The sequence below is a fragment of the Aspergillus flavus genome, chromosome 3, assembly GCF_009017415.1.
Source record: "Aspergillus flavus chromosome 3, complete sequence".
Classification (NCBI taxonomy): domain Eukaryota; kingdom Fungi; phylum Ascomycota; class Eurotiomycetes; order Eurotiales; family Aspergillaceae; genus Aspergillus; species Aspergillus flavus.
In genome coordinates this window covers 431,685-458,766 of record NC_092407.1, presented here as the reverse complement: position 1 = coordinate 458,766, position 27,082 = coordinate 431,685, and the positions used below count along the sequence as shown (strand labels likewise).

At 47.3% G+C, this 27,082-nt stretch overlaps 12 protein-coding genes across 12 annotated transcripts; 5 read left to right on the top strand and 7 right to left on the bottom strand.

Annotated features, from left to right (window-relative positions):
- Nucleotides 1–197: 197 nt before the first annotated feature.
- Nucleotides 198–2,376, top strand: F9C07_4320 (putative alpha-galactosidase; the record flags this gene model as incomplete). The annotated part of the gene is made up of 5 exons (XM_071511206.1): nt 198–301; nt 348–640; nt 697–753; nt 809–1,607; nt 1,662–2,376. The coding sequence occupies 5 exons, from the start codon at nt 198–200 to the stop codon at nt 2,374–2,376; spliced, it is 1,968 nt and encodes a 655-aa protein (XP_071364784.1).
- A 240-nt stretch (nt 2,377–2,616) lies between these two features.
- F9C07_2201393 (pyridoxal phosphate-dependent transferase) lies at nt 2,617–3,851 on the bottom strand (the record flags this gene model as incomplete). The annotated part of the gene is made up of 3 exons (XM_071509508.1): nt 2,617–2,886; nt 2,926–3,335; nt 3,416–3,851. The coding sequence occupies 3 exons, from the start codon at nt 3,849–3,851 to the stop codon at nt 2,617–2,619; spliced, it is 1,116 nt and encodes a 371-aa protein (XP_071364783.1).
- An 829-nt stretch (nt 3,852–4,680) lies between these two features.
- F9C07_2066552 (glutathione S-transferase) lies at nt 4,681–5,352 on the top strand (the record flags this gene model as incomplete). Its single annotated transcript, XM_041285514.1, has 1 exon — nt 4,681–5,352. The coding sequence occupies one exon, from the start codon at nt 4,681–4,683 to the stop codon at nt 5,350–5,352; it is 672 nt and encodes a 223-aa protein (XP_041144011.1).
- A 755-nt stretch (nt 5,353–6,107) lies between these two features.
- Nucleotides 6,108–6,590, bottom strand: F9C07_4317 (uncharacterized protein; the record flags this gene model as incomplete). Its single annotated transcript, XM_041285509.2, has 1 exon — nt 6,108–6,590. One exon carries the CDS (start codon nt 6,588–6,590, stop codon nt 6,108–6,110), a length of 483 nt encoding a protein of 160 aa, XP_041144010.2.
- Nucleotides 6,591–6,650: 60 nt separating this feature from the next.
- F9C07_2147912 (putative methyltransferase) lies at nt 6,651–7,992 on the bottom strand. Its single transcript, XM_041285508.2, has 2 exons — nt 6,744–7,992; nt 6,651–6,672 (listed from the first exon to the last, which is right to left on the bottom strand). Exon 1 carries the CDS (start codon nt 7,864–7,866, stop codon nt 7,024–7,026), a length of 843 nt encoding a protein of 280 aa, XP_041144009.1. The 5' UTR covers nt 7,867–7,992; the 3' UTR covers nt 6,651–6,672; nt 6,744–7,023.
- Nucleotides 7,993–9,675: 1,683 nt separating this feature from the next.
- F9C07_2104212 (uncharacterized protein) lies at nt 9,676–10,985 on the top strand (the record flags this gene model as incomplete). The annotated part of the gene is made up of 6 exons (XM_071508969.1): nt 9,676–9,862; nt 9,903–9,932; nt 9,989–10,040; nt 10,089–10,198; nt 10,264–10,363; nt 10,472–10,985. 6 exons carry the CDS (start codon nt 9,676–9,678, stop codon nt 10,983–10,985), a joined length of 993 nt encoding a protein of 330 aa, XP_071364782.1.
- Nucleotides 10,986–11,147: 162 nt separating this feature from the next.
- Nucleotides 11,148–12,403, bottom strand: F9C07_2147905 (uncharacterized protein). The gene is made up of 3 exons (XM_041285507.2): nt 11,989–12,403; nt 11,637–11,887; nt 11,148–11,585 (listed from the first exon to the last, which is right to left on the bottom strand). Exons 1-3 carry the CDS (start codon nt 12,265–12,267, stop codon nt 11,411–11,413), a joined length of 705 nt encoding a protein of 234 aa, XP_041144008.2. The 5' UTR covers nt 12,268–12,403; the 3' UTR covers nt 11,148–11,410.
- Nucleotides 12,404–13,835: 1,432 nt separating this feature from the next.
- Nucleotides 13,836–14,234, top strand: F9C07_4314 (RmlC-like cupin domain-containing protein; the record flags this gene model as incomplete). Its single annotated transcript, XM_041285513.1, has 1 exon — nt 13,836–14,234. One exon carries the CDS (start codon nt 13,836–13,838, stop codon nt 14,232–14,234), a length of 399 nt encoding a protein of 132 aa, XP_041144007.1.
- A 703-nt stretch (nt 14,235–14,937) lies between these two features.
- On the bottom strand, nt 14,938–15,492 carry F9C07_2066320 (uncharacterized protein; the record flags this gene model as incomplete). Its single annotated transcript, XM_071508714.1, has 1 exon — nt 14,938–15,492. One exon carries the CDS (start codon nt 15,490–15,492, stop codon nt 14,938–14,940), a length of 555 nt encoding a protein of 184 aa, XP_071364781.1.
- Nucleotides 15,493–15,646: 154 nt separating this feature from the next.
- On the bottom strand, nt 15,647–17,024 carry F9C07_2066868 (uncharacterized protein; the record flags this gene model as incomplete). Its single annotated transcript, XM_071508720.1, has 6 exons — nt 15,647–15,918; nt 15,975–16,071; nt 16,147–16,451; nt 16,512–16,705; nt 16,769–16,869; nt 16,923–17,024. 6 exons carry the CDS (start codon nt 17,022–17,024, stop codon nt 15,647–15,649), a joined length of 1,071 nt encoding a protein of 356 aa, XP_071364780.1.
- Nucleotides 17,025–17,871: 847 nt separating this feature from the next.
- Nucleotides 17,872–20,412, bottom strand: F9C07_4313 (putative N,N-dimethylglycine oxidase; the record flags this gene model as incomplete). The annotated part of the gene is made up of 1 exon (XM_041285506.1): nt 17,872–20,412. One exon carries the CDS (start codon nt 20,410–20,412, stop codon nt 17,872–17,874), a length of 2,541 nt encoding a protein of 846 aa, XP_041144005.1.
- Nucleotides 20,413–23,460: 3,048 nt separating this feature from the next.
- F9C07_4311 (sulfide,quinone oxidoreductase/flavo-binding protein) lies at nt 23,461–24,804 on the top strand (the record flags this gene model as incomplete). Its single annotated transcript, XM_041285512.1, has 1 exon — nt 23,461–24,804. The coding sequence occupies one exon, from the start codon at nt 23,461–23,463 to the stop codon at nt 24,802–24,804; it is 1,344 nt and encodes a 447-aa protein (XP_041144003.1).
- Nucleotides 24,805–27,082: the final 2,278 nt, after the last annotated feature.

Genomic DNA, 27,082 nt, shown 5'->3' with positions numbered 1-27,082 from the left:
TAAAATAAAGAGAACCAAACCTCTAACAAGTAAGAAGCTGCAGGACATGTAATCATAATGTCTCCGCACCCCTCGGTGTGGGGGTGGGGCATCTTGAGCTGCTATAAGTTAGACCCCAGTAGTATGTTGACCCTGTGTTTTTTTCTTTTCAACTGAGGCTGATCCCGAACCAGGGCTCTGCACAACGCCATGCCAAAATGTTACCAAAGATCTTTTATCTGTCCTTACTACCAGCTGCGCTGGGGCATCCGCATCTCCAACCGCGGTTGGACAATGGGCTCGCACGGACGCCTCAGATGGGGTAGGGATTGATGAACCCTATAAATAGAGTAAAGCTGACAATGCAGATGGAACACCTACAATCACTACTCATGTTCCCCAAACGAAACTATCGTGCGTTCTAACGCCCAAGCCTTAGTGGATTTAGGATTGGCCTCGCTAGGGTATCGATATGTCACTACTGACTGTGGCTGGACCGTTGCGGATCGACTGTCTGACGGATCCTTGACTTGGAATGAAACCTTGTTCCCAGAAGGCTTCCCCGCGCTTGGGAAGTACCTTCATGACCTCGACCTTCTTTTCGGTGTTTATCAGGATTCGGGAATCAAGCTATGCGGCAGTCCGCCCGATAATGTCGGCAGTCTATGTATGTATTTCTCGACGAGCTGGATCTCAAGTACTGATAACTTTCCATAGACTACGAGGATCAGGATGCGAGGACCTTTGCATCTTGGGAGGTTGACTCTCTAAAATGTACACTACCCTTTCTATCTGCAGCCGTCCAACTACTAATGCATCGGGATTATAGACGACAACTGCTATTCCGACGCTGCAACAGGGTACCCAAACGTAAACTACGAACCGAGCACATCACCGCAGCCAAGATTCGCAAACATGTCGCGCGCCCTCGCAGCACAAAATCGCTCTATGGTATTTCAAGTCTGTGAATGGGGCATTGATTTCCCAGCACGATGGGCACCCGCGCTCGGTCACTCGTGGCGAATCGGCAATGATATTATCCCCCACTGGAGGGCGATCTACCGAACGTTGAACCAAGCTGTTCCTCAAACCAGCTTTGCTGGACCTGGACAATGGCCGGACTTGGACATGCTTTTTGTGGGCAACGATATACTGTCTATTCCCGAAGAACAAACTCATTTCTCTCTGTGGGCAATTCTCAAGAGTCCCTTGACTATTGGGGCTGCGTTGAAAGACGATGAGACTTCTATAAATGACGAGTCCTTACAGATATTGAAGCAGGCGGATATTATTGGTTACAACCAGGATTCATTGGGTGTGAGTGCTAGTCTCCGGCGACGTTGGACGGAGGAAGGCTATGAAGTTTGGAGTGGGCCCCTATCTGGTGGTCGTACCGTGGCGGCTTTGATAAATTGGAGGAACGAATCTAGAGATCTTACTTTGGACCTCCCTGATATTGGCTTACAGTATGCCGGCACAGTGAAGAATATCTGGGATGGAACTACTGCGCAGAATGTTAAAACTTCCTATACAGCAAAGGTTCAGGGACATGGAACGATACTACTCGAGCTTCAGGATACCACAGCTTCTGGTCAATACCCGGGTGATACGTTCGCTACGTCAACTGGGTGAGTAATGGCTTGCATGCCTTGTCTTTCATGCTGATCTAACCCTGCTATCAGTTCTTCGACTACATTTGAATCGATCTACGGCGTCACCACAAGTTTCAGGTATAACATCACAGTAAAACTATCCGAAGCAAGCTCCTCTAGCGATGTGAAAATACAATCGACGGCAAGTAATAAGACCATTACGGCACAGGTGTCTGCATCGGGCACCGAAGCATCAGCACAAATACCCCTACTGGCTGGCTCATCGAACTCCATTACAATTGTGTCCCCGCAATCCGTCGACGCGATCACAATCACCCCTCCCAATGGCACATACTTTCCGAATACAGCCTTCACAACAATCGGAGATGCGGATACTGTCTCCTGTGGTGCAGGTTATTGTCAGCCAGTTGGATCTAAGATAGGAAACATCAGTACGAACGGCACAGCTCGGGCTGTGATCCCCGCCACTGCCGGAACGAAGTATCTGGCGATCGACTACATCAATAACGATGTTGCATTTGATTCGGCTTGGGATTGGGGGTCCAACTCTAGGAACCTGACTGTGAGCGTTAATGGTAACAAGCCAGTCAGAATTGAGGTTCCTTTGAGTGGTCAGCATAGTGAGTTGTTTGGACCTGGAAAAGGGTGGTGGGATACGGCGACGATAGGGGTGCTCACTGAGGGTTGGAAGGATGGGGACAATGACGTTGTCATCGGAAACGAGGGTGGTGAAAGTGGATTCACGTCGTACGGGCCTGACTTTGTTGGTTTGAGGGTGTTGTAGTTAGAGGAAGATATGTCCTTCCTACTCCTGTAACTTAAGAGGGTGTATACCTGAAGCATTACTCTTAGACTTACCAGACCTCATGCCGAATATGTAAATGAACTAGCTCTACCTGTTGATTCTTATCACTTCCAAGCGTGAAATGACAAAAGCATGAGGCAAAGTTATCATTTTTTGTCACAAGAGATTGTTATAGCTCTTACAAGTCGAAATTTAAGAGACACCTACTTTCTTCGAGTGCTACCCGATTTCATGTCTTAACACCTCGAATCCCTGAAGCAAGTCTCTCTTCAGATCCTCCAAATATTCCACCCCAATACTAACCCGAAGAAGAGTCGGCTTCGCTGACACATCCAGCAGCCTCCTCCATTCAATCTGACTCTCCACACCACCAAGATTAGTCGCATGTTGAAACAAACGCATCAATCCCGATAGTCTACGACTCATCTCCTCCGTCTTCATCTCAGTACCAAACACCGGCCCAAACTCATGCGGTATTCGTTCTCGCAACTAATCCATATCCCCCTCCTGAAGACTGGCATGTCTCACAGCAGCAACAATCTTCTTAACCACATAATCAAACTCAGTCTTCAAACATTCATAAAGCCAGAGCACCAAAGCAGTAGCATTCTCTCTCTGTCGTCGAACCCGCAATTCCAACGTCCGAAGACTCCGCAATCCAAGCCACACCTCCATGCTCCCGAGTACACTACCAAGAATAGTCCGCTGCTCATGTAGAGTCTTGAACCAGCTTTCTTCTCTAGCAGGCTGAATTGACAACGTCCCACAGAGAAGATCGTAATGACCACCGAAATACTTCGTCCCACTGTGCATGATAATGTCTGCGCCCAGCGCAAACGGATCCTGGAGACCTGGTGGTCCTAATGTAGAGTCAATTATTAGGTATGCTCCACGTTTGTGTGCCTCATCTGCGGATCGTCGGATACTCAGTGCTTCCCCTGTTGGCTTAATCGGTGTTTTGAGGTGGATTACATCCCTGCTTCGAGAGCGTCCAGTTGGTCGAAGCCCAGGATCTCACAGCCGGTTAGCTGTTGGTGTAGATTTGCTACCTGAAGGCTGCCGTAGTATCCATCGCCGATGGCTATGCGTTTCGGTTTGAGGAATACGAGATATGCATGTACGGCGGCTAGACCGGAGGCGTATGTTAGTGTTGGGCCGTGGATGAGTGCTGAGAGGACTGTTTCCAGCCGGGTGCGGGTTGGGGCGCGGTCTCGGGAGTAGCAGAAGGTTCCAAACCATGAACTTATTAGTATTCGTGCTCTAGTGTTTGTGCATGGTTGATGAGGAAATGCCGTGGAGTGACATACTGCTGGTCCGCGCAGAGATTCATCCTGGTCTGTATTGTAGACGTACCGGAAGGTTGTGCTGAGATGGATTGGCAGAGCGATATCTGACTTGCCGTCTAGGCCATTGTCGGCATGGAGTGCCTGGGTGGCGAGGCTGTCGTTGGACATTGTTACTGCGGTGTTAATATAGAACTCGGTTGCGACATATCACAAAAGTGAGGCCGTAAGGTGTAAATCATGGTGTAGGAGCTGTGAAGCCTGTGTGGACTAACTCGGCTTTAGTCGGTCGCTAAGATAACGATGATCGTAGATAGGCCTATGAGTCAATTATATGGGGGGGGGCTAAAGGTGTTATTGTAATGGGGGTCATTATGGGTAAAGGAAGTTGAAAACAAGTTGAGCCTACTCGAGCGCGTATCGTCACCACATGGTCTCTAATGTAAAGCTCACAACACTCCAATAATTCCTATGTACATAAGGTGCTTAACCATTAATTGAAACTGTATGCATTGATATTTAAGAAATTGTAGGCATGCCGAACTGCGCACCGAGTGGATCTGATAAATTGGTGACTTCGGCATATGGGCAAACGCCGAACTGGTCCCACCAGACGCCGACCCTCATGTGGCAATGACCTGTAGTGTGATTTTCAAGGAATCCCAAGCCGGAGCTAACGATAGAGATTTGCATAATTGTCACCCTCCTTTTGTTCACTGACCGGATGAACACGATGCTGCTGACATATCACGCTGATAAAGCATCTGTGGAGCTCGGCGATGTCTCATAAACACCAACCAAATGAGGCATCACCGACGTCCGGGCCGGCGTCCAGATAGCCCTAACAGAACGACATGTAGCACTGCACCGTGATCATTTTAATAACACGCTTGAAGAAATAAATAATATCATCTGCCGTAGGAGTCTAGTAACTAACCAACAACAACTATTCTCTACCCTCCATCCAAGCAACTCACGTCTACTGAAAACCAATATCAAAATGCAGCCCATAATCCTCTACTCCCACCCCTACGGTCCAAACCCCTGGAAGGTAGCCATCATCCTGGAAGAGCTAAACCTCCCCTACGAAACCCGCTTCGTCAGCTTCCAAGACGTTAAAAAAGAACCCTTCATCAAACTAAACCCCAACGGCCGTCTCCCCGCCATCGAAGACCCCAACAAAAACATAACACTCTGGGAATCCGGCGCGATCGTGGAATACCTCATCGATAACTACGATACCGAGCACGAGCTCAGCTACACTGACTTCGCTACCAAATATGAAACCAAGGCATGGCTGCATTTCCAAGTTTCTGGTCAAGGCCCGTACTACGGACAGGCTGGGTGGTTCAACCGTGCCCATCCGGAACGTCTGCCCAGTGTTATTGAGCGGTATGGGAATGAGATGCGGCGTGTGACTGGGGTTTTGGATTCCGTTTTGAAGAATAGAGAGTGGTTGGTTGGGGATAAGTGCACTTATGTTGATTTATGTTTCATGCCCTGGCAACGATGGGTGTCGAAGTATGCGACGGATGCGGAGAACGTGGATAGGGATTTTCCTCATGCTGCAGCGTGGTTCAAGAAGTTGAGTGAGAGGCCTTCTGTTAAGAAGGTTTTTTCGGATCAGGATCGGGCGATTGAGGAGTCGATCAAGAATCAGACTGGTTTGTAAAGTGTACAGTTGATCGGGGGAATTCTAAAAGCCCGTCGGCAATACACTCCTAACAGGACCCGGGGAGGATTCAAATATCATTTTCTTGCTCCGATTTCAGTGCAATGTATCATATCGAACATAAAAAGGCTTATTCTCATATTGTATAGAGAGTGTACGTTTGACAACAGAACGTTGAACACGGTGGCTCGCGCAGCTTCTCCTCATACTGCCAGAAGTGAGATATATCTCGCAGCGCCTGGAATTATTAATAGTATAGTCCGAGTTTCGAACACTGCCTAGACTACTTCACTTACGCCATTTAATCCACAGGATTGAAGAAGCCAACGTGCGAGCTTGATCGGACTACGAGAGGCAGAAGTAAGGTATCACTTGCCAAGCTTACTCCCACTAGTAGCGTACTGGAAAACCCAGTAGCCGTGCTATGAAACTCTTTCCTCAAGGATCAGTGAGGAAATGCTGGGGCCCTTTCCCAATTACTACGTTGCCTGACAATAAGTAATGGATAACAGATATAATTCCAGATTCGGCAATATATCCATAAACTTAGATATACAGGCCATTGGTCGCTAAGGATCGAATTTGTGTCCTAAACGCTCATTCAACATAGAGAGCACTCTGACAAATGTTATTATAGAGAATTCGGAGGTGACCAATTATTCGAGAACATGCATGATCAAATTCACGTGTCAAAACTTGATATAGTCGTTGCAATGATGACCAAACTATAAAGCAGAGAAGGCTTCCTCGACCACCTACGCATCTCTGCAATTATCCACCACCGTCTCCTCAGCTAATTGCTTCGGAGTGAAACCCCACTGGTTTGTGGCATTTTCCCAGACGTCCTCCCCTCCTTCCATCTCACGCACCAATTCGACGGGGGTCAGCGGTGCCGTTTGGTATTCGACCCCTTTGGCCTTTGCGGTCGCAAGAAGCTGTGCTCTAAAAGGAACAGAGCCAAAACTGGAGATATCGATATCAGCATCAAGGCCGCGCAGGATCCGAACTGAATAGTCTGGTAAGTCCTCAGCTGATATGCCATCGATATCTGCGCCAGCCTCGAGGAGGATATTCACATTCTGCGTGGATTTCATGATGATGGCCGCGGTCAGTGGAGACTCATGGCTTCCCCATATCGCCCCGCATATAACGTTGTTGGGTGAGTATGCCTCCAGAATCCTCCGCTCATCAGCAGACATTTCATTCAAGCGACTGAATCCTTTGTGGTAATAGGTCATGAGAGCCTAGAGCACGGCAGGGTTGGGATTCTTCGCCGCCCGGGACTGGGGTGGGGTTCCACTCCGACTCGCGATCAAGATCCTCTTCCATGAGTTCATATGCCATGATGGATTTGGAGATGATGAAAGGCAAAAGGGAACGAATGTGCTCACCAGGATGGTAGGAAGAGAGAGTGACTTTGCTCTGGGCAAAGGGGCACGCGGTGCAGGCGCTAAAACAGAACGGGAAGTCGTCTCTTTGTATCAGACATGGAATTGTGCTAAATTGTGAGCCACAACATAACTCGTTATACTGGGTGGTTTAAAATGGGGTATATCCCAGCTAGACAACTTAAGACATTGTTGTATGTAGTATCCATCATGAAAAAACCAAGTTATGCCACGAGACCGAAAACGATTGACATAATATCAGTTTATAATATCCCTCCTCACTCTATCCAAAGACGATGGTTCTCACTTCAATGCTTTCCCGTCCCTTGGCATCGGGAGCCGTGCGAGGATCGACAAAGGCAGTGTGAGGGACACGTTCGGCCATGCCCTCCTCCGTATCCGAACACTTCAGAAGCAGTCTCTCATCATCATCCACTCCGGAAAGATACTTCCACTCTGCCTTTGGATTGTGTCTCACGCCCATGATCTCACCACTAAAATGAGGATAGCGATGTTCAATTTTGGCGAAGTCCCTGTCGCCCAAAGTTGCAGCGCTGGCAAAAGCCAGAGGGAACGATTCAACCGCGCCATTTATCGGCCTCCAGACGTTGATAATACGATACCGTCCCTGAAGCAGTTTTTCCGCTTCCTCTGGATCAGGAACATGTCGACGGACTCGCTGCGCTGCGGACCATTTAGTTTGGTCCCCATGGGCTTGTCGGACGGGTTGGCGTGACGCTTTGGGATCGGCTCGTCGGATGGTGTGATCAAAAATGATGATTTTGTGTGCTCCGGGAACCTTTTCCAGGAGTAGCTTTTCTACCTCAGGGTAATATAACTGTTTGATGGCATCGTCTGAATTGAATGTCTCGTACGTCGTTTGTGAAGGGATGTCTCGTAAAACTTGGAATGCGTCGCGATCTAACGTGAACTGATCTTCTTGCCCTCGGATATCCGTAATATGAACTTTGTGGACAGCTTCGCTATAGTTGCGCTGAGGCTGTCCCTCCGGTGGCTCCTCCACGTAGTTGAAGGGAGCAGAGCCATCCGCGGGGTCTTTATAAAAGACTATCTCAGCCTCGACTGGACCGCGTGGTACTCGTGGGTTGTTTGCTGGTGAAGACATATTGGACTCTCTGATGTGTAGTAAGTAAGTATGAATAGTAGATGGTCAGTGAATTGACTAAATCCAAGATGATCATGTCAGTATAAATAAATACGAGGCACCGGTGCATATTCTAGAAGGATTGCATGGCATTACTAAGTCCCATCGAGTTAGCCGACCTCATAACCAATAAAGCCCGACGGCGATTGCGCCATGTCGGCCTGATTACTAAAAGTCTCCGCGACTTTTCCTCCCTGCGGCCCGTTGCCGCTAACAGCCCTAGGAAGTGCAAGGTAAAAAGTGTCAAATCGTCAAAACATAATACTTGTCATTCATGCTGGAAAGCCTTTCCAATACAAGATGCGTATATACCCCAACATTGGTGGTTTCTGACCGACACGCGTATGTGCTTGTGGCCATGTTGGTAAGACTGCAACATAGTAAGGCGCGAGAGATAAGAACGAGGTTTTCCAAAAGACGTTCCCATTCACGCGAGGTAAAACTCCCTTGATCGCTTAGGCCAGACAGCATCTATGCCTTTGGCACCTCAACAGATATGTCACCTCGTCGAGTTGAGAGTATACAACAATCCTTATCTGTACAGTTGCACTTATTGGTCATGTTTACTTCTCTTAACGATCCTGGGCCTACTCACCCGAAGGGTCTAACTCAACTGATTCTCCTGGATTAAATAGCACATTTCTGCTGAACTTGTACTCGGTTGGACCATCTGGACGAATAATGGTAATCGCTTCAACGACGTCATCAATGGCCATTCGACAGGGGATCTCATGCCTGCCAATCCTGGCTCTCTCATCTCCGAGTATAATTATAGGGTTTGCAGCAAAACGTGCACCGGGCATGGTGGCAATGGGATAGTACGAGGATTGAATGGTGTGAGTATAATGATATTGATTTCCAAATCCACAATCGCGACAATAGGCCTGTTTATAGCTGGTTACATCTGGGGAATGTTGTTACTAGCGGAACCGCCTTCTATCTTACCACAAGAGGTATTACATGAGTCATTACCCAACTTAAATTTACTCTACTTAGTGGGTTCCGAGGATTTGTTCGTCGAGTCCCACTGTTAACAGACGCATATTAACAGTAGACAAAATATGCCCCAATGAAACATGGGCATCAGCTCCACCGAGCCGAAGACTAAGCATCAGTGGAAATGTAACCCCGATGTCAATGACAAATAATAATTCTTGCAGTACAATTTAGAGACTGCTAGCGATTGACATTGACGTGTGTAAAATCCGATATACGTTGCCAACCCGAGCGCGCTCCTCAGCTTCCACCCCAAATTTCACCTCACGTCACAGAGAAGCTGCTACTGACGCTCCCATCATCCTTGTGAAGGCTATACTCTAGTTCACACCTTTACAACTTCCTACGATATATTTCTTCGGGCACACTCCAAGAACTGGACGATGAATAACTAGGACCAACCAGAACATCTCTGCATAGTGCCTTCATGAAGATAAGGGATATTTTCAAACTTACCAAACTCTGGTACATATTCTACAGCCGATGTCGACCTATGATCTATGGGCATTGTCTGTAAAACTGACAAAGTTCCGAAAATTTTGGGTAAGCCAGACAGTAGCCATGGTTTCGGCTGCATAAACGTCCTAAACGCAAGTATCATGGTCCCATCTCCGAGTGAATATATATATTTGGATGGATGAACAATGTAATTGAAACACCCATGTGAAAAATGGACTCTTATTAGTAGCTATAATTCCGAAAGAATCACTTCAAAATAACTATTTACTTGATAAGTCTACTAGTGTCTCTGTTTGCCATATCATCCATGCGTATATGTACATGCCAGACGGAATGTTAGTAAATCCGGACCCGCCTGCGGACATCAGGTCAGCGGGATCTCAGGTAACAACAGCAACCAACCATCAGTATGATCAAGATTGTATCCACAAACTGGAGATACTCAGTCCTGCGAGAGTATTGGAATGGATACAGTCAATGCCATACTATACGCGCTTTTTCGGTAAGTTCGATGGGCGGAAGACACTCGCCCCAACCCTCAGATTTATACATCGAAACGGAAAATGGACCGTGTATGTGACCATTCATCATTTTCCCTTCAAGAATCCAAAGAATTAACAAATTTCAGATGAGCATATTTCCGAGGAAGACTTATATCGATACATGAGGCGCCGATGGCTGTAAGAGTATAGCACCATTTATACTGGCTATGCCGGCTTGCTCATTAGCCGGATACCTGGGTGCGATGAGCAAAAGGAGCTCAGCAAACGCTATGTGAGATTTGATCTCCAAGAGCTCATTCGAACCGCTCTAGATGTTAGCGATGGCTCCAGATACTGTAAGTGTTATATGAGCTGAGTCCACACATATGGGTGCTAACTGTCTAACACGTACCCGAAGCAGCAAGTTCAAATGTCCTGTGGCACCCAGATCTTCATTTGGACAATGTATTCGTGGACCCTAATACCCATGAGATTACAAGTATAATAGACTGGCAATCCGCGTGCGTTGCCCCTTTGTTCTACCAGTCCGGCGTTCCGAGGATGGTTCAACACACCGGGCCTGTCCGGGAGGGTTAGGTCGTTCCACAGAAGCCCGAAAATTTCGACAGTCTCAGCGAAGAAGAGCAGAATGAGATCCAGAAGAACTTAGAGAGCGAGACAATGCATATATACTGCGAAGCTCAGGTATACAAACGAGCACCGCGTCACTGGGCTGTCCTTCAACAGAAGACGGCTTGTGTGGTAACCGGTGTATGGGAAAGGCGAAACCTTTTCTTCCTTCGACAGTCGCTTATTGTGCTTGCTGCTTATTGGGAAGAGATCTCCTCGGACAGCGGGCTGACTTGTCCAGTTCAAGTCACGAAAACTGACCTCGAGCTCTACTCGGAGGAAGAAGAGAACATTGATGGTGTTGGGCAGCTGCTCACAATACTCCATGATCAAGCACTCCTTCCTCACGATGGCATGATTAGATCCGAGGACTATGAAGCTGCGGTTAAAATTAGTCAGAAAATAAAAGAGATTTCATTGGGTTGGCTCAAGACGAAACTCAGAGAGAGCTATTTTCCAAGCTCTGGCCATATCAAGAGACGGAGGATTAACGGTTGCGATAGGCCAAGGTAACCCCCTGGGTAGCAATCGTCAATCATCCAATATAATGGTTGTGAACCTTACGATGGACAGCCCGAGGATATAAACATATCTCCACTTATGTATAGCTTTATGTAACATATAACTCATCTCCAAACTGCTTGTTATAGGTAGAGCAGTGAGTAACCCTTGCAGCATACATAACCTCCTGATCTCTCTGTATTTAGATGCTTTGTAGTCACTTAATACTGAAGGGTTTGATTTTGTCACTTCGGCACCGTAGGTTCGAGCGCATTAATCATATTCAACCATCAGGTAGAGGTTGCGGTTAATCCGAGAGTGCACATCAATATCGCTGGCAGCAGCGCACACAGTGCCGGAGACATGTGAAAAGGTAGAGGTATAATCACATCAAAAATCATTATTCGACTAGATTTGCACGTCATTCGATGTTACAGTCACCCTTGCCTCATAGTGCTCTTCGTACGCCGTTTCCTAAGCTCATTGAGCATCCATCCGAACTTAGGATCCTCGATAACCCCAAGAATCTCAGAGACCTTTTCATCTGAAAGTGACTCCAGATATACTCTGTACTCTTCTGTGAACTTCTGCAGAAAACAGAGAATCCTTTCACTATTATGGTCAGTTATGCCGCAAAGAGATAGTCCACTATACTTCACTTACTCCGAGTATCGTTCATCGTCGCCCGAATCATCCCCATAGCATCGTTCATAGATATCCTTTAAATGCACCAGTACAAGACAGCTACTAAAAAGCTGACCAACATCATCTGTGTCCTCGCCCGCCCGTTCAGGTACGATCCGGAAGCGATGTTCTTTGAATGTATGCAGGCCAACAAGCTTACTGCTTAGTTGACGAATTGGAAGCTCACGAAGCGAGTCATCGTATAACATGCTTTCGTGTTCGAGATCAATCTGGTATTTGATTATTAGCCACTCTCCATGACGATAGTACAGATCCTTTGCCAATGTTCTATAAGATGCGAGGCAAACGAGTGAGACGAGTATAGGCTTACATGAACAGCTTTCATTGCTGGTCCTTTGTAGTTTTCGTCAACGCTAGTGCATGTGCATGACCACTCGCAAGTATCTCTTCCGCAAGAACTAGATAAGAATTCGTCGATGTCTGATTTGGTCAAGGAATACTCCGGTGATTGACATAGTAGAACAGCGCGGACAGAGAGACGTTTCGTTGATGATTTGAGTAAGAGTCCGTAGACAGCAGCAGCCAAGGTTGCTAATGTGGAGTTGTTCGTTATTAGGTAGGTAACTCCATAGCTTACGAGAGTTTCCATTTTATTGCTCAGAGGCTATTGGTAGACATCTGGAATGAGGAAAGAGGAGAATGGCAAGAAAGAAAAGAGTGACAGCAACAGAGCATAATAAGAATATGTACGAAGGTAGATGATAGTCATATGAACTAACAAATGCGACGGAATTGAGCAAGAAAAGGTTATTTTCGTATCCACATCGTCCAGACATGCGCGTGCGTGGCTTTGATTGATTGGCTTCAATTACGGGATATACGTGTTGGTGTCCGCAGACAAGGCTGGGATTCTGCATTTTGCTAGCTTCACTCTTCACTTCCAATCCATTATTTGCCTCCAAATGTATCGCCATCAGTGCACTTGTACGGGAAATTAGGGCTCTCTGTTCTCTCTTCTCTTCTTGTTATGTCTCTCGTTGACAGACGGTGCGTATGGAAATGCAACTTGTAAAGACCAAATAAATTGACATCGATATGTGACCGGTACCGCCGTGCTTAATTTCTAGAGCAAAGTAGTCCCGACGGAAGGTCTTGCATCACTGTATATTAGCCTATTTGACGCTTTTTTGACGATCTGCGCCCATGTAATGAAGGCTACCTGGCATATGCTTGGCACGACCACGTTGTTGCAGTGGAGCTCCACACAAAATATATATATGTCGTACAACTGAATATTGCTAGAAAGCGACAGTTGGGATGTTTTAAACCAAGAAAGCTAGCTACTCTGACACTTTAACGGCTTTTAATCATTTCGTGCCATGTAGCCCTGGTGGAAATTCTGCAGCCTCACTCGCTGGACTAAAATCCTTGCCCCATGGTCTTGCTTTCGCTAACATAAAAGCTTCATCTCTTATCGCCTCTAAAGTTGATATTCATCGCGGTTGGGGTTAAATACGTCACAGTAGCGGTGTTTCATGTTGCTATCCTTTACGCTGGTATCATGATGAGTATAGATGATATCGAAAGTGTTTAGTATTAACTAGTAAATCTAGGCCTAAGGCTGAAGGGGAAGGGTAGATCTACTATACAGGACAGATAGTCTGTTAACTAGGTAAGGATATGTAGGCAAGGACGAAGATGTCATATTATCAACTGAGTGGTAGAATAGAATACTAATAAAGTGATTTTTATCCTTTTCCTCTATATCAAGTACTCGAAACAGAAACAGATTAGATTAGGGCTCTACACCCCGTAAACCCCGCGTTGCCATCATCCGTCATCCGTCGGCCTTAACCCACCTGTTAAAGTGCCGTAAACCCGCCAAGTCCGACAGTGAGCTGCAGATTACATAGATCGTCAGGTTATACTCCATAATTAATTTCGGACGGCATAGCTATTTGTTAATTGTGCCGAGGGGTCAATGCTAATAAATCCTATAAAAGCCCATCTTTCCCAACAACAGGAACCCCGCGAATCTAAGCATTTTATCTATGTAAGTGACCAATATCCCATCCAAAAGGTCAGTCACCAACATCGCATGAAATAAGTCAACAACTACCTTCCATCCGGACGCTTCAAATATCCTAAAGCTCTAACACTAGAACTAAACAGTTCAAAAAGAAACTCCATTCAACGCCTCGTGGTGAAATTCCAACAATGCCCGAAACAATCATCATCTCCAGCTCCTCCCAAGGCAGCCAAACAACCCTCAAACCCACCACCATATTCACGGGCGAAGTTTATTTCGACACGCTTCATACGGATGAAACCACCTCCATGGCCAATGTGACTTTCACTCCCTGTGCGCGGACACATTGGCACACCCACCCAGGAGGGCAATTTCTGAAGGTTGTGGCCGGGTCCGGTTGGATCTGCGATAAGGGTAGTGAGCCACGTCGCATCAAGATGGGAGACCTGATCTGGGCTCCCCCGGGAACGACTCACTGGCATGGTGCTGATGATGGGAGTATCATGACGCATTTTGTTGTGGGGTTGGGGAAGACTATTTGGCTTGATCCGGTTACTGATGAGGAGTATGCTGCGAAGAAGGATTAGAATTTTGAAGGAATAGTTGACGCAATGGAATGATGAGGCAATATTACTTAAGTGAAGTAAAATTCTATTATTCTGTAGGACTTTCTCAAGGGTATCGTATTACCATTGGTTTTGGGGTCTCAATATTTTCTTGGTTTGAGTAGCAATTATGTACATTGATTATGGCCCTTCTACGTCGAAACCCTGCATAGAAGTAAGCCCCTGCCATTGGACACTAGGTAACATCCCTGTTCCACTAGATAAGGCCAGAAGATCCTCAATAGTTATAGAGGCGTTGAAACGCACGTTATGTATCGAATGATAGCTGCCGTGAGATAGGGGATCTAGCGTCTCCGACATACTATCTTGGCCTTGGAGTGATGTCAACTGGTCCAGGAACACGTCTCCTTGTCCTTATCCCTCATACGCGTTAGCAATCGCGGATGTTACATGATCATAGAGAGGACATTATCTCACTGGTATGATCATTGAGAAGCTTTGTCAACTGTTGAAGAATATTCCGACATCGATCTGTAACGGCGTCACCAGACACTAGCTGAGACAGTACTGCAATGGCACGGTCAGGATACATCCTCGCATTTGTCGCCAGTTGTTCCATTGCGAGACCCAACACATAGTTTGATTTGCAGAGCCACAGCACGCCTATGATAGCTAATGCCGCGTTGAATACTATACCTACATTAGATTGAGAAAGAATGGAGAGTCAAAACAGGCTTGCTGGTGCACACGTACCATAGTGCAGCGAGAACCACCAGGTCTCTAGAAGATTAGCTCGCCAATCGGAGGCATGGACTAATTCATATATTATATCTATAGTGGCAATTGCTGACTCAGTGCATATCTCCAAGCTGTGAAGTCCAACTAGGGGAAGCGTCTGAGATCCCTGGTCATCGGTTGTATGGCGGCATGTTTCAACCATACTGGCCAGTGTTGGACGATGGAGAAGAGTACGGATATTGTAGTATCGTAATGAAATCATAACAGAGAACTTTCTTGAGAAGAATTCAGCGTTGGTGATCGGCTCCTGCTGCTCATCACGTAATCCTGCAGCCGAGAGAATGGTTAGACCTTGGGGGAGTGATATCTGCCAAGCGCAAAGGTTATCCTCCATTGTCGAAATGTGTGAAATAATCTCGTTTATACTTAAAGACGTGCCAGTGTCCAGATTGTGGTCGAATAGTATGTCAATGATGGTTGCGAGTTGTTTGTATAGGACACTAAGTCCTTCGTTTAGTATAATAGGTGTAGCCTGCTGCATCGGCGAACTTACATAGTAGAATTGAGGCAGGAAACACTAAGGTCAGCTGTTGTATTGTCCATGATAGTGGATGTATCTATGCATTCGTGGTTCGCAGGCAGTTCGAGCTTTACGTAGCAGTCTGGTATGGCGGCTGGTCTTCCAAGTGTCATACTCAATAACCTGAATCGCACGGACGCTTCAGCCTGCCAATGTTGACATCAGGGGAATAGGCATTATCCAGGAACATATACCTGTCGATCATGACACACCCATACCAGGTGCGTTTGCGCGCCTCCTTTGTCAGCGCGGGCATATCTTTCAGAGCATTTTGCGAGTGGAGGCCAAGTTTAAAGGCTGCCTTAACAGCTAAAGTATGCACCGTCCATGCCTGTCCAGGCTTATGTCTCCCATGAAGATATTGGCCTAGGAGGAGCAGGAACTGCACTGCGGTGGACAATGAGCCTGTATCATGCCATTTAGTGACACGGAGGACTACTCACCATCTTCGATGTTCTCGCCGTTAAATACTTGCTCGCCGAATAGGTCTACTGCCCGTTGGTAATAAACATCAGATTGGGCAATGTATGTTGCAAAGAACTGCCTGTTCGGGATTATAGATAGTTTAACCGTGGCGAAAGTCAAGTTTAGAAGTGCCAGCCATTTTCGACTCACACTTAAGCAACCATTCTTGAGCAAATGGCTGTATGTCTCTAGAAACGTAACCGGGTATATGAAAGGAAACAAGATCCCAATTTGAAAGAAAAACTTCTGGACAAGTTCCGTCATTTCGTTGGCTGGTGGGAGTGCAAAGATATTTACCTCCGATGGCTGTTTTCTTTCGGAGGCTGGAGTTGGATATTGAGTTTGGGAGGAGCCCACGTAAGACTCCGTGGTAGAGGTAGTTATAAAATGCATATCCTTTCCCTGTGTAATGGCATAGCATAAACAACGCAGGAAGTGATCGTTTGATGAAGGGCCTTTTGCACACCCGTTAATTAATCGGCACTCGAATAGAAGGAAACATATGTCATATATACCAAGAAATCCAGGTTCATTTTCATCGATAAGATAACTTAACCCTATACCCTGGACTGGGCTATTTGTATCATTCATAGCGCCCTTAACTTCAATGTCGGAGGTCTGTGAAGAAATCGACGCCCCAAAGTCATCCTTCATGGAGGCTAGGGTTTCTTCTATGCTCTTAACACGATCTTCCAGCGCTTGGAAATACCTATAACATGATCAGCCCCACAAACAACGCCTCCACAGTTGGACTAATGCGCGCGTCACAAACTCTTTCTGAATGATAACATTCTGGCTATGGTTTGGGGTAGTATATACACACTCAAACCCCAAACGACCACACGCAGAACAACTGGGGCGAATGCCATCGCACTAGAAATGTGTCAGCCTACACATGCAGTCTAAGGATAGGGATATATATTTACCCGTGACTTTCGCAGACGACAGATATCACAGGCCAAGGCTACCCGAGACCGCCTGTTAGCTCGATTACTTTGAGTCGGTTGGTTGCCCTCAGATCTTCTCATGTTGATCATGATCCTGGGAAAGGCTTGATCTCACTGTGTGGGTTCTTCTCTGGACATATTTATACGGAGTCCACCTATATGAATTAATAGACCAGTATAAACGCTGTTCCTGGAGGAAGCATGGGCCCTGTGCCTAAAATAGGACGGATGAAGATAACGAGGGCTCAGCCACTGCTGCCTATTCCACTTCGGGTGGAGATGTGGATCATGGACGCTTCATCGAGATCCATCCACTGCATCCACCCTGCCGAGAACTAAATAAAGCATGCCAAGACATCCGTGTGGAGAGCTAACATATTAAGGTACGGCTTGAACCTCCCCACCCCCTAAGTATACTCGGATGTACGAGATGCTGCGTTCTTAATATAGACCAGCCATGCGGGAGATCTACCTAGCGCAATGACATGATTGAACATGGGTATGACTATGGCGAACACTCCTCGCACATCAGTCCTTGGAAAATGTCATGTTTGCTGTGTTATGCTTTGCGACGGCGTGACATTTCACTTTGTATGCCCTGCGAGGTAGTACGTGCGTAGCTTTAGACTCAAGTCTGAGTGATGGTGTAAAAGGTTGCCAGAATTAGACGGATTATTGAAGGTCCAAGACCAGTTTTAATGCTGATGTATATTGTTTGTATCTCTAGATCACATACGCATCCATCGCGCCACAAACATAATCGCAATGGTTAGAAGTGAAAACAAATAAAATCAATGGATACACATGCAGGGTCTATCAACATAACCTGGTCATCGTCGTTTGGGTTTATTCCCCTGTACAGTCCAATATCAATAAACATAGACAAACAGCGCTAATCTTATTGCATCGCTCATTAAATTCAATATCGTTATAGAAGGCTCTTCAAGGGCTTCTGCAACTCGGGCACCACCGATGAGCCGTCCGCATGTAGTCGGCTATTTTGCGGGTCGTACAATGGCTCTGCCGTGACGGTAGCTGGGATACGCCGCCCAAAGTACTCGATCTCAACCGTCTGGCCCTCTGTTACGCTGGCGGGTAACCAGGCGTACGCGACCGGCTTTCGAACCGTGAAGCCGAATGCGGCGCTAGTGACATATCCAGTAGCTTTACCGTTCAGAAATACTGGCTCCTTCCCAAGCACCATAGAACGCCCATCATTAACGGCGAGGCAGCGCAGACGTCTTGTGGGTGCCTGTTTGGAAAGACGCTGGATGGCAGCTTTACCCACATAGTTTTCCTTCTTGTCCGTCTTAATGGCGGAAGCAACGCCTGCTTCATATGGGTTGTGCTCGGTGGTCATATCGCTGCCGAAGGTACGGTAGCCCTTTTCCAACCTCAAAGCGTTGAAGGCAGCGCGGCCGGCCGCGATTAGCCCGTGGCATTTTCCTGCCTGCCAGATCGCATCCCACAACCGCTGACCGTATTGGGAGCTGGTCTGGATTTCCCAGCCAAGTTCCCCGACGTAGGACTTCCGGAAAGCTGTTACTGGGATTCCGGCAATAGTCGCGCTCTTGACCCCGAGGTAAGGCAGCCCCGCGTTCGAAAAGTCATCTGTGGTGATGGTGCTAATGACCTCCCAGGCGCGGGGTCCCCAGAGTCCGATGCAACAGGTGCTGCCAGTAATTTCACGTACCTGTACCCACCGGCTCGGAGTGTGCTGTTCTTGGCGACGACCTTCTCTAACTAGATATTCCAGATCGATAGCTGTGTTTGCTCCAATTTGGAAGGCGTCCTCACTGAGCCTCGACACGAAAATGTCACTGCGAATTCCGCCGTGGTCGTTCAGGAGCAGAGTGTAAGTGATAGTCCCAGGCTTAGCAGTGATGTCGCCTGTAGTTAGCCGTTGGAGGAGATCGACAGACCCTGGGCCGGACACCTCGAATCGGTGAAACGAGGTCATATCGTACATGGCTACTGCATTGCGTGTTTTCCAGGCTTCCACAGCGGCAATAGGCGAGTAGAACCGTGCTGACCAGGCGTCTCGCTCGACAGGTTGCCATTGGGCCGGGAGATACTTAAGTAACTCTGAATTCGATTCGTACCAGAATGGACGCTCCCACCCTCCAAGCTCGAGGAAGAAAGCACCCAGCTCTCGCTCTCTGTTATAGAAGGGACTAACGCGAAGATTCCGTGGAGACTCCTTCGGTTGCATGGGGTGAAGTATATCGTAGATCTCGACAAAGTTCTGCTGCGATGTCTCGCTGACGTAGTCACGGCTGAGTTGAATTTCTTCAAAACGGGAGAGCTCGCACTCAGAAAGGTCAATCTGGGATCGGCCTGTCGTAAGCACCTCTGCCACAGCACGCGCAACACCAGCCGAATGCGTTACCCAGACCGCCTCGGCTACATAGAAGCCCTCGACATTCGGCGCTTGTCCAATAAGGGGACCACCATCCGGAGTGAAAGAGAAAATGCCATTGAAGCCGTCGTCAATTTCTGTGTCGCGTAGAGCGGGCAACAATTCCTGTGTCTCCTTCCAGGCTGGGTCGAAATCCTCGCGGGTAAACTCCAACCGGGATGGCATATTCTTTTCATCGACATGCTTAGGAGTTAATCCCAACGATCCGGCGACGACTGGCATGGGGCGATGACCGTAATAGCCGATGCCGTACTGGCCGCCATGCTCACGAAAATATAGATCATGGTCTTGGTGGCGTAGGATAGGTCGTTCAGCATTAAGTCCATTGGGAAGATCATTAACGGCTCGGCCAGCGAGCGCCGGCACGGCAGTTGTTTTCGCATACTGATGCGCTAGCGGAAGCAAAGGAATCGGCACGCCGACCATGGCGCCAACTTCAACACCCCAAAATCCAGCACAAGAAATTATAATATCGGCAGGAATGACACCGTTGGGTATTCTCACTCCTGTCACCCGGCGACCACTTCGTTCAATGCCGGTGACAGGTGTGGACTCGAGATAGTGGACACCGGCATTGCGGGTCCTTTCGATAAGCAATTGTGTCGCGCGTGCAGCGAGTGCTAGACCGTCACTCGGGATATGTAGACCTCCTAGAACCTTTTCCTTATTCAAGAGAGGATAAATCTTAAGGCATTCTTCGGCATCGATGAGGCGTGCCTCAATCCCCCACGACGAGGCATAGCCGTGCTTGCGCTTAAGTTCTTGGAGTCTCTCAGGGGTCGTCGCCACTTCCAGGCCACCTACTTGATTGAAGCAATCGAGAGATAGTAGCTTTTCAACAGTATAGCGGGCTAAATTGGTCATGGTCTTCGAAGGCGTAGTCTGGAACACGAGACCGGGAGCGTGTGATGTCGAGCCGCCCGGCATATGCAACGGGCCTTGCTCGACAACGGTGATATCCTTCCATCCGCGCGAGACCAGCTCGTCGGCGATGTTGGTGCCCACGATACCGGCCCCAATAATAACAACTCTTTGTGTAGGGTCTTCCATGTTGAGAAAAACGCTTGATCGCTATTCCAGTCAGTCGCGACTAAGCCATTATTTATTCGTCGACAACCATCGATACAGAGCGGAGGGCACGGCTCTCATGCCGCTTCCCCGCCGCTCTTTGGAAGGTATGTGTGAGATAAGGTATAACCTCCATCGATATCAAAGTGAAGCCGCCGGGCCGTATGCCGACGGAGATCAAGAAGATGTACGGAGTACATGGGTGAGTATACCGGTCTTGGTCATGGGGTCCTTTTTGCTCGTTTTGGTCTAGCGGAATCTTAGTCACTGCCCAGATTCTGGATACGATTTCCCTTTTAGGAATGATCCGATCATGTGAGTTTAGCCCCTTCAGGCCATGGTGTCTGCGTGTGTCCGGATTCGGCTTAGGCGCCGATGGACTGTATAACCCCATGGGGCGTTGAGCAATAGCATCCTTAATTCTATCTTTATCAGACTTTCAGTCCAAGGATCAAAGGTCAAATGACGACGGTAAGATCTGGCCAGACCCGGCCATAGATAGTGGATGGACTCCGGAAACTTGTTGCAGCGGCCGCTACGAGGTCCACATAGGATAACGATCTATCTCTATCCGATATCAATGGTTTAGCTGATTGTGTAAACGTAATGCATCCATTATTACCTCTCTTGCCGTATAGGCTGCCTATGTTGGATTGCGATTCTGTACTATCCGTCCGTTCGTTATCAGTTCAAGTGGAGGCTCAGCTGATATTGGGCTGTTAGCATGACTCCATCCACTAGTCGAAGTTCCGATATATCATGAGAGGGGTAGTGTGAAAGACCCGGCTGTGCAGGTTGTTAAGTTCTAGCGAAGTCACTTCTCAGCCACTAACACTCTATCGGCTTGCAAATTTCTTAACGATATTCAATTCATGGTATGGACCGTGCCGCACAATCGCACTAATAGACTTTTGCCTTTTTTCGAAACGTCAATCTCAAGTATCGTGGGCTGTCCGTCATCAAGTCGCCCAAGGTTGCGAACAAAGGAAGAACATTCAGGATAAATATTCCTTCACTTTCGTGAGCCATCATCTAAGGCATCTTGTGGCATACGGCAGATATGGAGGTTTCTCAGTTTACTTTTCACCTCGACAGTTTATGAACGTCAAACCCCTCTTTGGCTACTCGGTGATTTGTGTTAATGGAAGATAATTCATCATTGACGTTCACTAGTCACCAACAGAGTATTATTCTTTATCACCTACAGAAAAGCAGAAGGCTGATCCCTCAGGACTGTCTGGTCCATCGATAAGCAAATAAACCCCACATTAGCATATATGCACAGCACACATAACGTAAGTATTTGCCGATTGGATCCAATTTTACACCTTAGCACCCATTTTCTGGTTGAAGCACTCATATCATCCTACTACAGCTTTGAGACATATTTCCCAGACACAGTCACCTTTTACCATTTAACATCTCCAAGTTTTAGCGGCACGTGAAGCATCCGATGCCCAGCTTCCGTTGGCTTCGGAAGTTGTCCTGCCCGGATGTTTATTTGGAGAGACTGGTGGAGCAATCTTGGCTCTGCCAATTTTGCGTCTCGCTCCTGCCGCAGAGACACAAACTCCTCCTCAGTGATACCGTCCCTCAGGTGTTTGTTTTGGCTCTTGTGATCTTGCACACTCAGCCAAGGTATCGGGGTTGCGCGACCCTCCGGTGGATAATCATGGCCTGTCCAGATTTTTACGTGGTCCGGCAAACTAAGAAGCTTACGCCCGGAGTTGAAGAGGCTGCGTGCACTTCCGCCAGGGAAGTCGCAACGCGCAGTACCGATATCCGCGTGGAATAAAGAATCCCCGCAGAATACATTATCTGAGAGTTGTCAGCATATCTGGAACTCGGGAGTGGTTGTATTGAGACCCTTACCTCCAATTTTATAGCCTAAATGGTCTGGAGTGTGCCCGGGCAGGTGCATGGCTGTGGCTACCAAGTTTCCAATCTTGAACTTCTCATCATCGTCAAATAGTGTGTCAAAAACAACACTGTATTCATCGGGTGGAACTGCGTATCTCCGACCGAATAATTTCTGCACCTGGCCGATACGCTTGCCAATGCCGATCGACGGCTTGTGGCCATGCTCCTGCGTAAGGCGACTTTGGAGATAAGACGCTGCAGTGAGATGGTCTGCATGGGCATGAGTCTCCAAGATCCTGTCGATCTTGTAACCCTTTTCCTTGACCAATGAGAGTAGTGAATCGGCAGCGAAGGTGGTAACGGCTTGGCTGGCTGGGTCATAATCCAAGACTGGGTCGATGATGACAGCAGCCAAAGTGGATGGGTCAGCGACCACGTATTGCCATGTACCTGTCTTCGTCTCAAACACGGCGTGAATGGTAGGCTCCCCGGCCGCGGTGGCTTCCGTGCTGTACGAAGCTCGGCCTCGGGCCACAGCTTGTGGGATTTTGGTCGTAATAGAGCGTGAAGACGGTGAGTTATTACATGATAATGTACGTCTTTCATCCAACTTGTTTTTCAGTGAAGCTCTTCGAAAATCAGCACTGATGGGTAAATAGTAGGTTTTGGTGGTATATGAGGCCCTCATATTGGCATGTTGGCAAAGAGAACGGAGCGGCCTCCTAAGAGTTGTGGCTCGGATCGAGTTGGCCATTGGCTCAAGTGAGCCCAAAGCAGCCTGGGAAGCTCTAAGGGAGTTCATGATGATTTTGTGTTATGATGGAACATTAGAAAGCATGGGATATGTACAGAGAAGGGGATTTACAAATACTTAAGGTTATCCAAGTTAGGGTTCCCGGGGTCCACCGAATGCGGGAAGTGGCAAGCGCTGCGACCGTCCGATTCTTCGCCGACCGGTCCACGTGCTGTCAGGTACATAAAGAGCAGTCGGCGATCAAACTTGTTCCGCCTTCTTGATAATCTTATCCATCGCTCCCCGGTGTTACTCCATTCACCACCGACGGCCATTCTCCCATTCTTTTTAAAGTGATCTTGCCGTTTGTCTTTTTAACTACTTTTTTTCTTACAAGCTAATTATCATTTTCCGTTGAGCACCATTCATTTCTAGACATGTTCCGCACTCGAGTAACGTCGGCAGCTTGCGCTGCTGCCCAAAAAGCTCCAGCAGCACGCAATTTCGCAACAGCTTCACCAGTGAGCTCTGCTTCTCGGAACCACAAGGTCGTGGTAGTTGGTGGTGGTACGGCTGGTCTGTCTATCAGCCATCAGCTTCTTCACTCTGGCAAATTTACTCAAGACGATATTGCTGTTATCGACCCTGCAGAGTGGCATCATTATCAGCCCGGATGGACTCTAGTTGGCGGTGGTCTTAAAACCAAGGAGGAGTTGCGCAGGCCAATGAACAGTCTGGTCGACCCTAAGCTCAAATTCTACAACGACAGCGTGTCCACGTTTTCCCCTGAGGAGAATCTTGTCACTCTTGGTAATGGCGACAAGGTCAACTATGAACAGCTGGTTGTGGTTCCCGGCATTAACATCAACTATGGTAGCATTGAGGGTCTGCCCGAGGCTCTGGAGTCTCCCGACTCTCTTGTCTCTACTATCTATGGTTACAACACTTGCGACAAAGTCTTCCGCACTGTCCAAAAACTCGAGAAAGGTGTTGCTCTTTTCACCCAACCTGCCGGTGTGATCAAATGTGCAGGTGCGCCGCAAAAGGTCATGTGGCTCGCATTGGACCATTGGAAGAGAGCCGGCCTGTACGATCCCAGCAACCCCTCCAGTTCTGCTATCAATATCAGCTTTGCCACTGCTCTCCCGGCCATGTTTGGTGTGCCCAAGTACAGTGCTACACTTGAGGCTCTGCGGAAGGAAAGGGGCGTCGAGGGACTCTTCCAGCATGACCTCGTCGCCATCGAAGGCAACACAGCCACTTTTGCTCGTCTCGATGGTCAGGAGAAGGTCAAGAAGCAGTTCGATCTGTTGCATGTTGTACCCAAGATGGGACCCCACGCATTTGTCAAGAACAGCCCTCTAGCGAACGAGGCTGGTTTTGTCGATGTCGATGATAGCACCCTGCGTCACAAGAAATTCTCTAACGTCTGGTCTGCGGGTGATGGCTCCAGTCTTCCTACAGCCAAGACGGCGGCCGCAATTACTTCCCAATCACCCATTCTTGTTCGTGGTTTGCTTTCCACAATGGAAGGCAAGGAGCCCGAAGGAAACTATGACGGTTATACTTCCTGTCCTCTGCTGACTGAGTACGGCAAGGTTCTTTTGGCTGAATTCAAGTACGGCGGGCAGCCCAAGGAGACTTTTGGCAACCTGTTCGGTATCGACCAAGCCACTCCTCGCCGTGCATTCTATCATCTGAAGAAAGACTTCTTCCCTTGGGTGTACTACCAATCCATGGTCAAGGGCCAATGGGGCGGTCCTAAGGGTTGGGTTAACTAGAAGAGCCTGGAGCTCGTGTGTACTATACTTCTTGAGATAAACAAATACTGGAAGCTTCAAAATTAGCGAAAATTACATTTTACAATCTATGTTCATACTATCCTACAAAATTGTATAACTTGCTCCTGTCGCCTCCAACAATGACCCCCCTTTCCCAATTTCTTTTGATTTTTACCCTTCGATGTTCGACTTCTTGCTCCTCCAAATTTTCAAATCACGTCATTTGGTAGCCGAAATCGGACCTGTCATTGGGTGGGTCCAACTACGGCCGAGAACCCTGGACGGCTTGCCGAACCACATTAAACCCGCTTCCTTCATTTTTCTCTTCCGAACCCTCATATTCCCCGCGCACTTTTGCGGGGAACGGAGATTGATAGCTTAAAAGACCTACATAGTATAGTATAGATTACTTCGAACTATCATCTTTCGTACTTTTCAACATTTATTCCGTGGTTATACCGGTCGTTATTCAACCTTACTCTCCTCGGGCGATAAAAATCTTATCGTCCGAGAAGGTTCGTGTCTGTTCAGTCGGCCGAAAGGGATCATGCACTTGACATCATGTCATGTCATTCTCATGCTTATGACCAACGCCATCATCAATCGCCGATTAAAACAAGGCTTAGGATATGCTATAATGGCTCGGGATATATAGTGACATGAAGTGGATGTGGTCTAGAACGCGCTTATATTGATACAAATAATTCGGGATTTAGGGACAAGAACATAATCCCACGAGCCGGAAGCCGGCGACTTTCAAATCCAGTCACAAGAGATATTTTATTTAAGCCTAATTCAATACATTAATCTGGGAATAAATCTTCGAAGTCCAGATGCAAATGTTTAGAAAACCCACAGTTTAGTTAAATCCTGCAAAGTGAATAATAACAATGGATTAATCGATCGTTACATATTGATCTAAGATCATAACATTGAAAATGATCAGATTGGTGATATATACATGCTCACAGGTATCATGTTCTTCAAGCTGCCTGGGCTACGTCACGTTCTGGAGCCCCTGCTTAGTTAATTAAGCTTAGTTTCTTCATGTCCCAAGCTAATTTATAAATCAGGGTCCATTCTACTGTGGAGGTTAATAACCGCTTCCAGATTATGGTAGGTGGGGTTGGTTTGGACCTAAGTTGTAGGGCTGATTGGGGTATACTGAGGTTAGCCTATTTGCAATCCCTTGTAACAGTCTTTACTGTCATAGGTAAGGCAAGTATTCTGCCTTCCCATTTATTTTCGCTTGAGCTCTGATCCATCTTCGAGTGACGCATCAATGATAGCTGGTGGACAGTTGAATGATTGGTGACATAATTCTGGTAACCATGATATATCTTGCATAGATGCAGTCGGCTAATGAATACTTGTCGAGCTAGAAATTGCGAAATTATTTACATTTGAAGAGAGACATAAGGCCTTCTGCAGTCCTTGAACCCAATAATATGTAGATAATGTATAATATGAACTCGGACTGACGATCGTATCTACAGTGATATAAGTATGTAGACTTGAGCTATGGTATACTTATACGTCACTAGAATATTCATCCTAAAAGACAATATCCGACATATGATTTTCGCTACAAGAAATACATCATACACAATCGCTCGTACATGAGGAACAGCAGCATCACCACCATACATTGCCATAATACCAAAGTCATCAGTACCAAGAAGACAGACACTGGCTCATCTAGTTACGTAACTTATGTCCTTCTAAAGCTTGCGATACTGTTGGATAAACATCACCAAAATTCTCGAGGGCATTCAACAACGCCTCATCATCAGCTTTCCGAAAGGCGGACTCTTTGCACCATTGTCTGTTATCTGTTCTAGCTGGCACGACCTTCTGGAATTTGTTTTCCGCGAACCCATCAACCCTCTTTCTGTTACGCTCGACAATCATTCGCGACCTAACTTCGAGCTTCCATTCTTCGAAATACTTTCCATGTTCCTCGAATTGGCAACTGCTTTCCCTTAAAATTTCATGTGAGCCCCAAAACTTCCAATTTGCTCGTCCGAACGCTTTGTTTGCCATCAATATAATTTCACTGTGAACAGACACAAATTCCCCAGGCACGACACTATCGTATCAGAAACTCTCCCAGAAATGCTCTATGCTGGCAATTTCTTGCTTGATATTCCTGTTGTATGTTGTCTTGCTCGAGCCGCTTAATATACGCCACAACCTATAGAGTTTTATTTGTCAGTGATATTATTCCCTCGGGACGCGCTACCATGTCCTATAACCAAGCATTGCGTTGCTTTTGTTT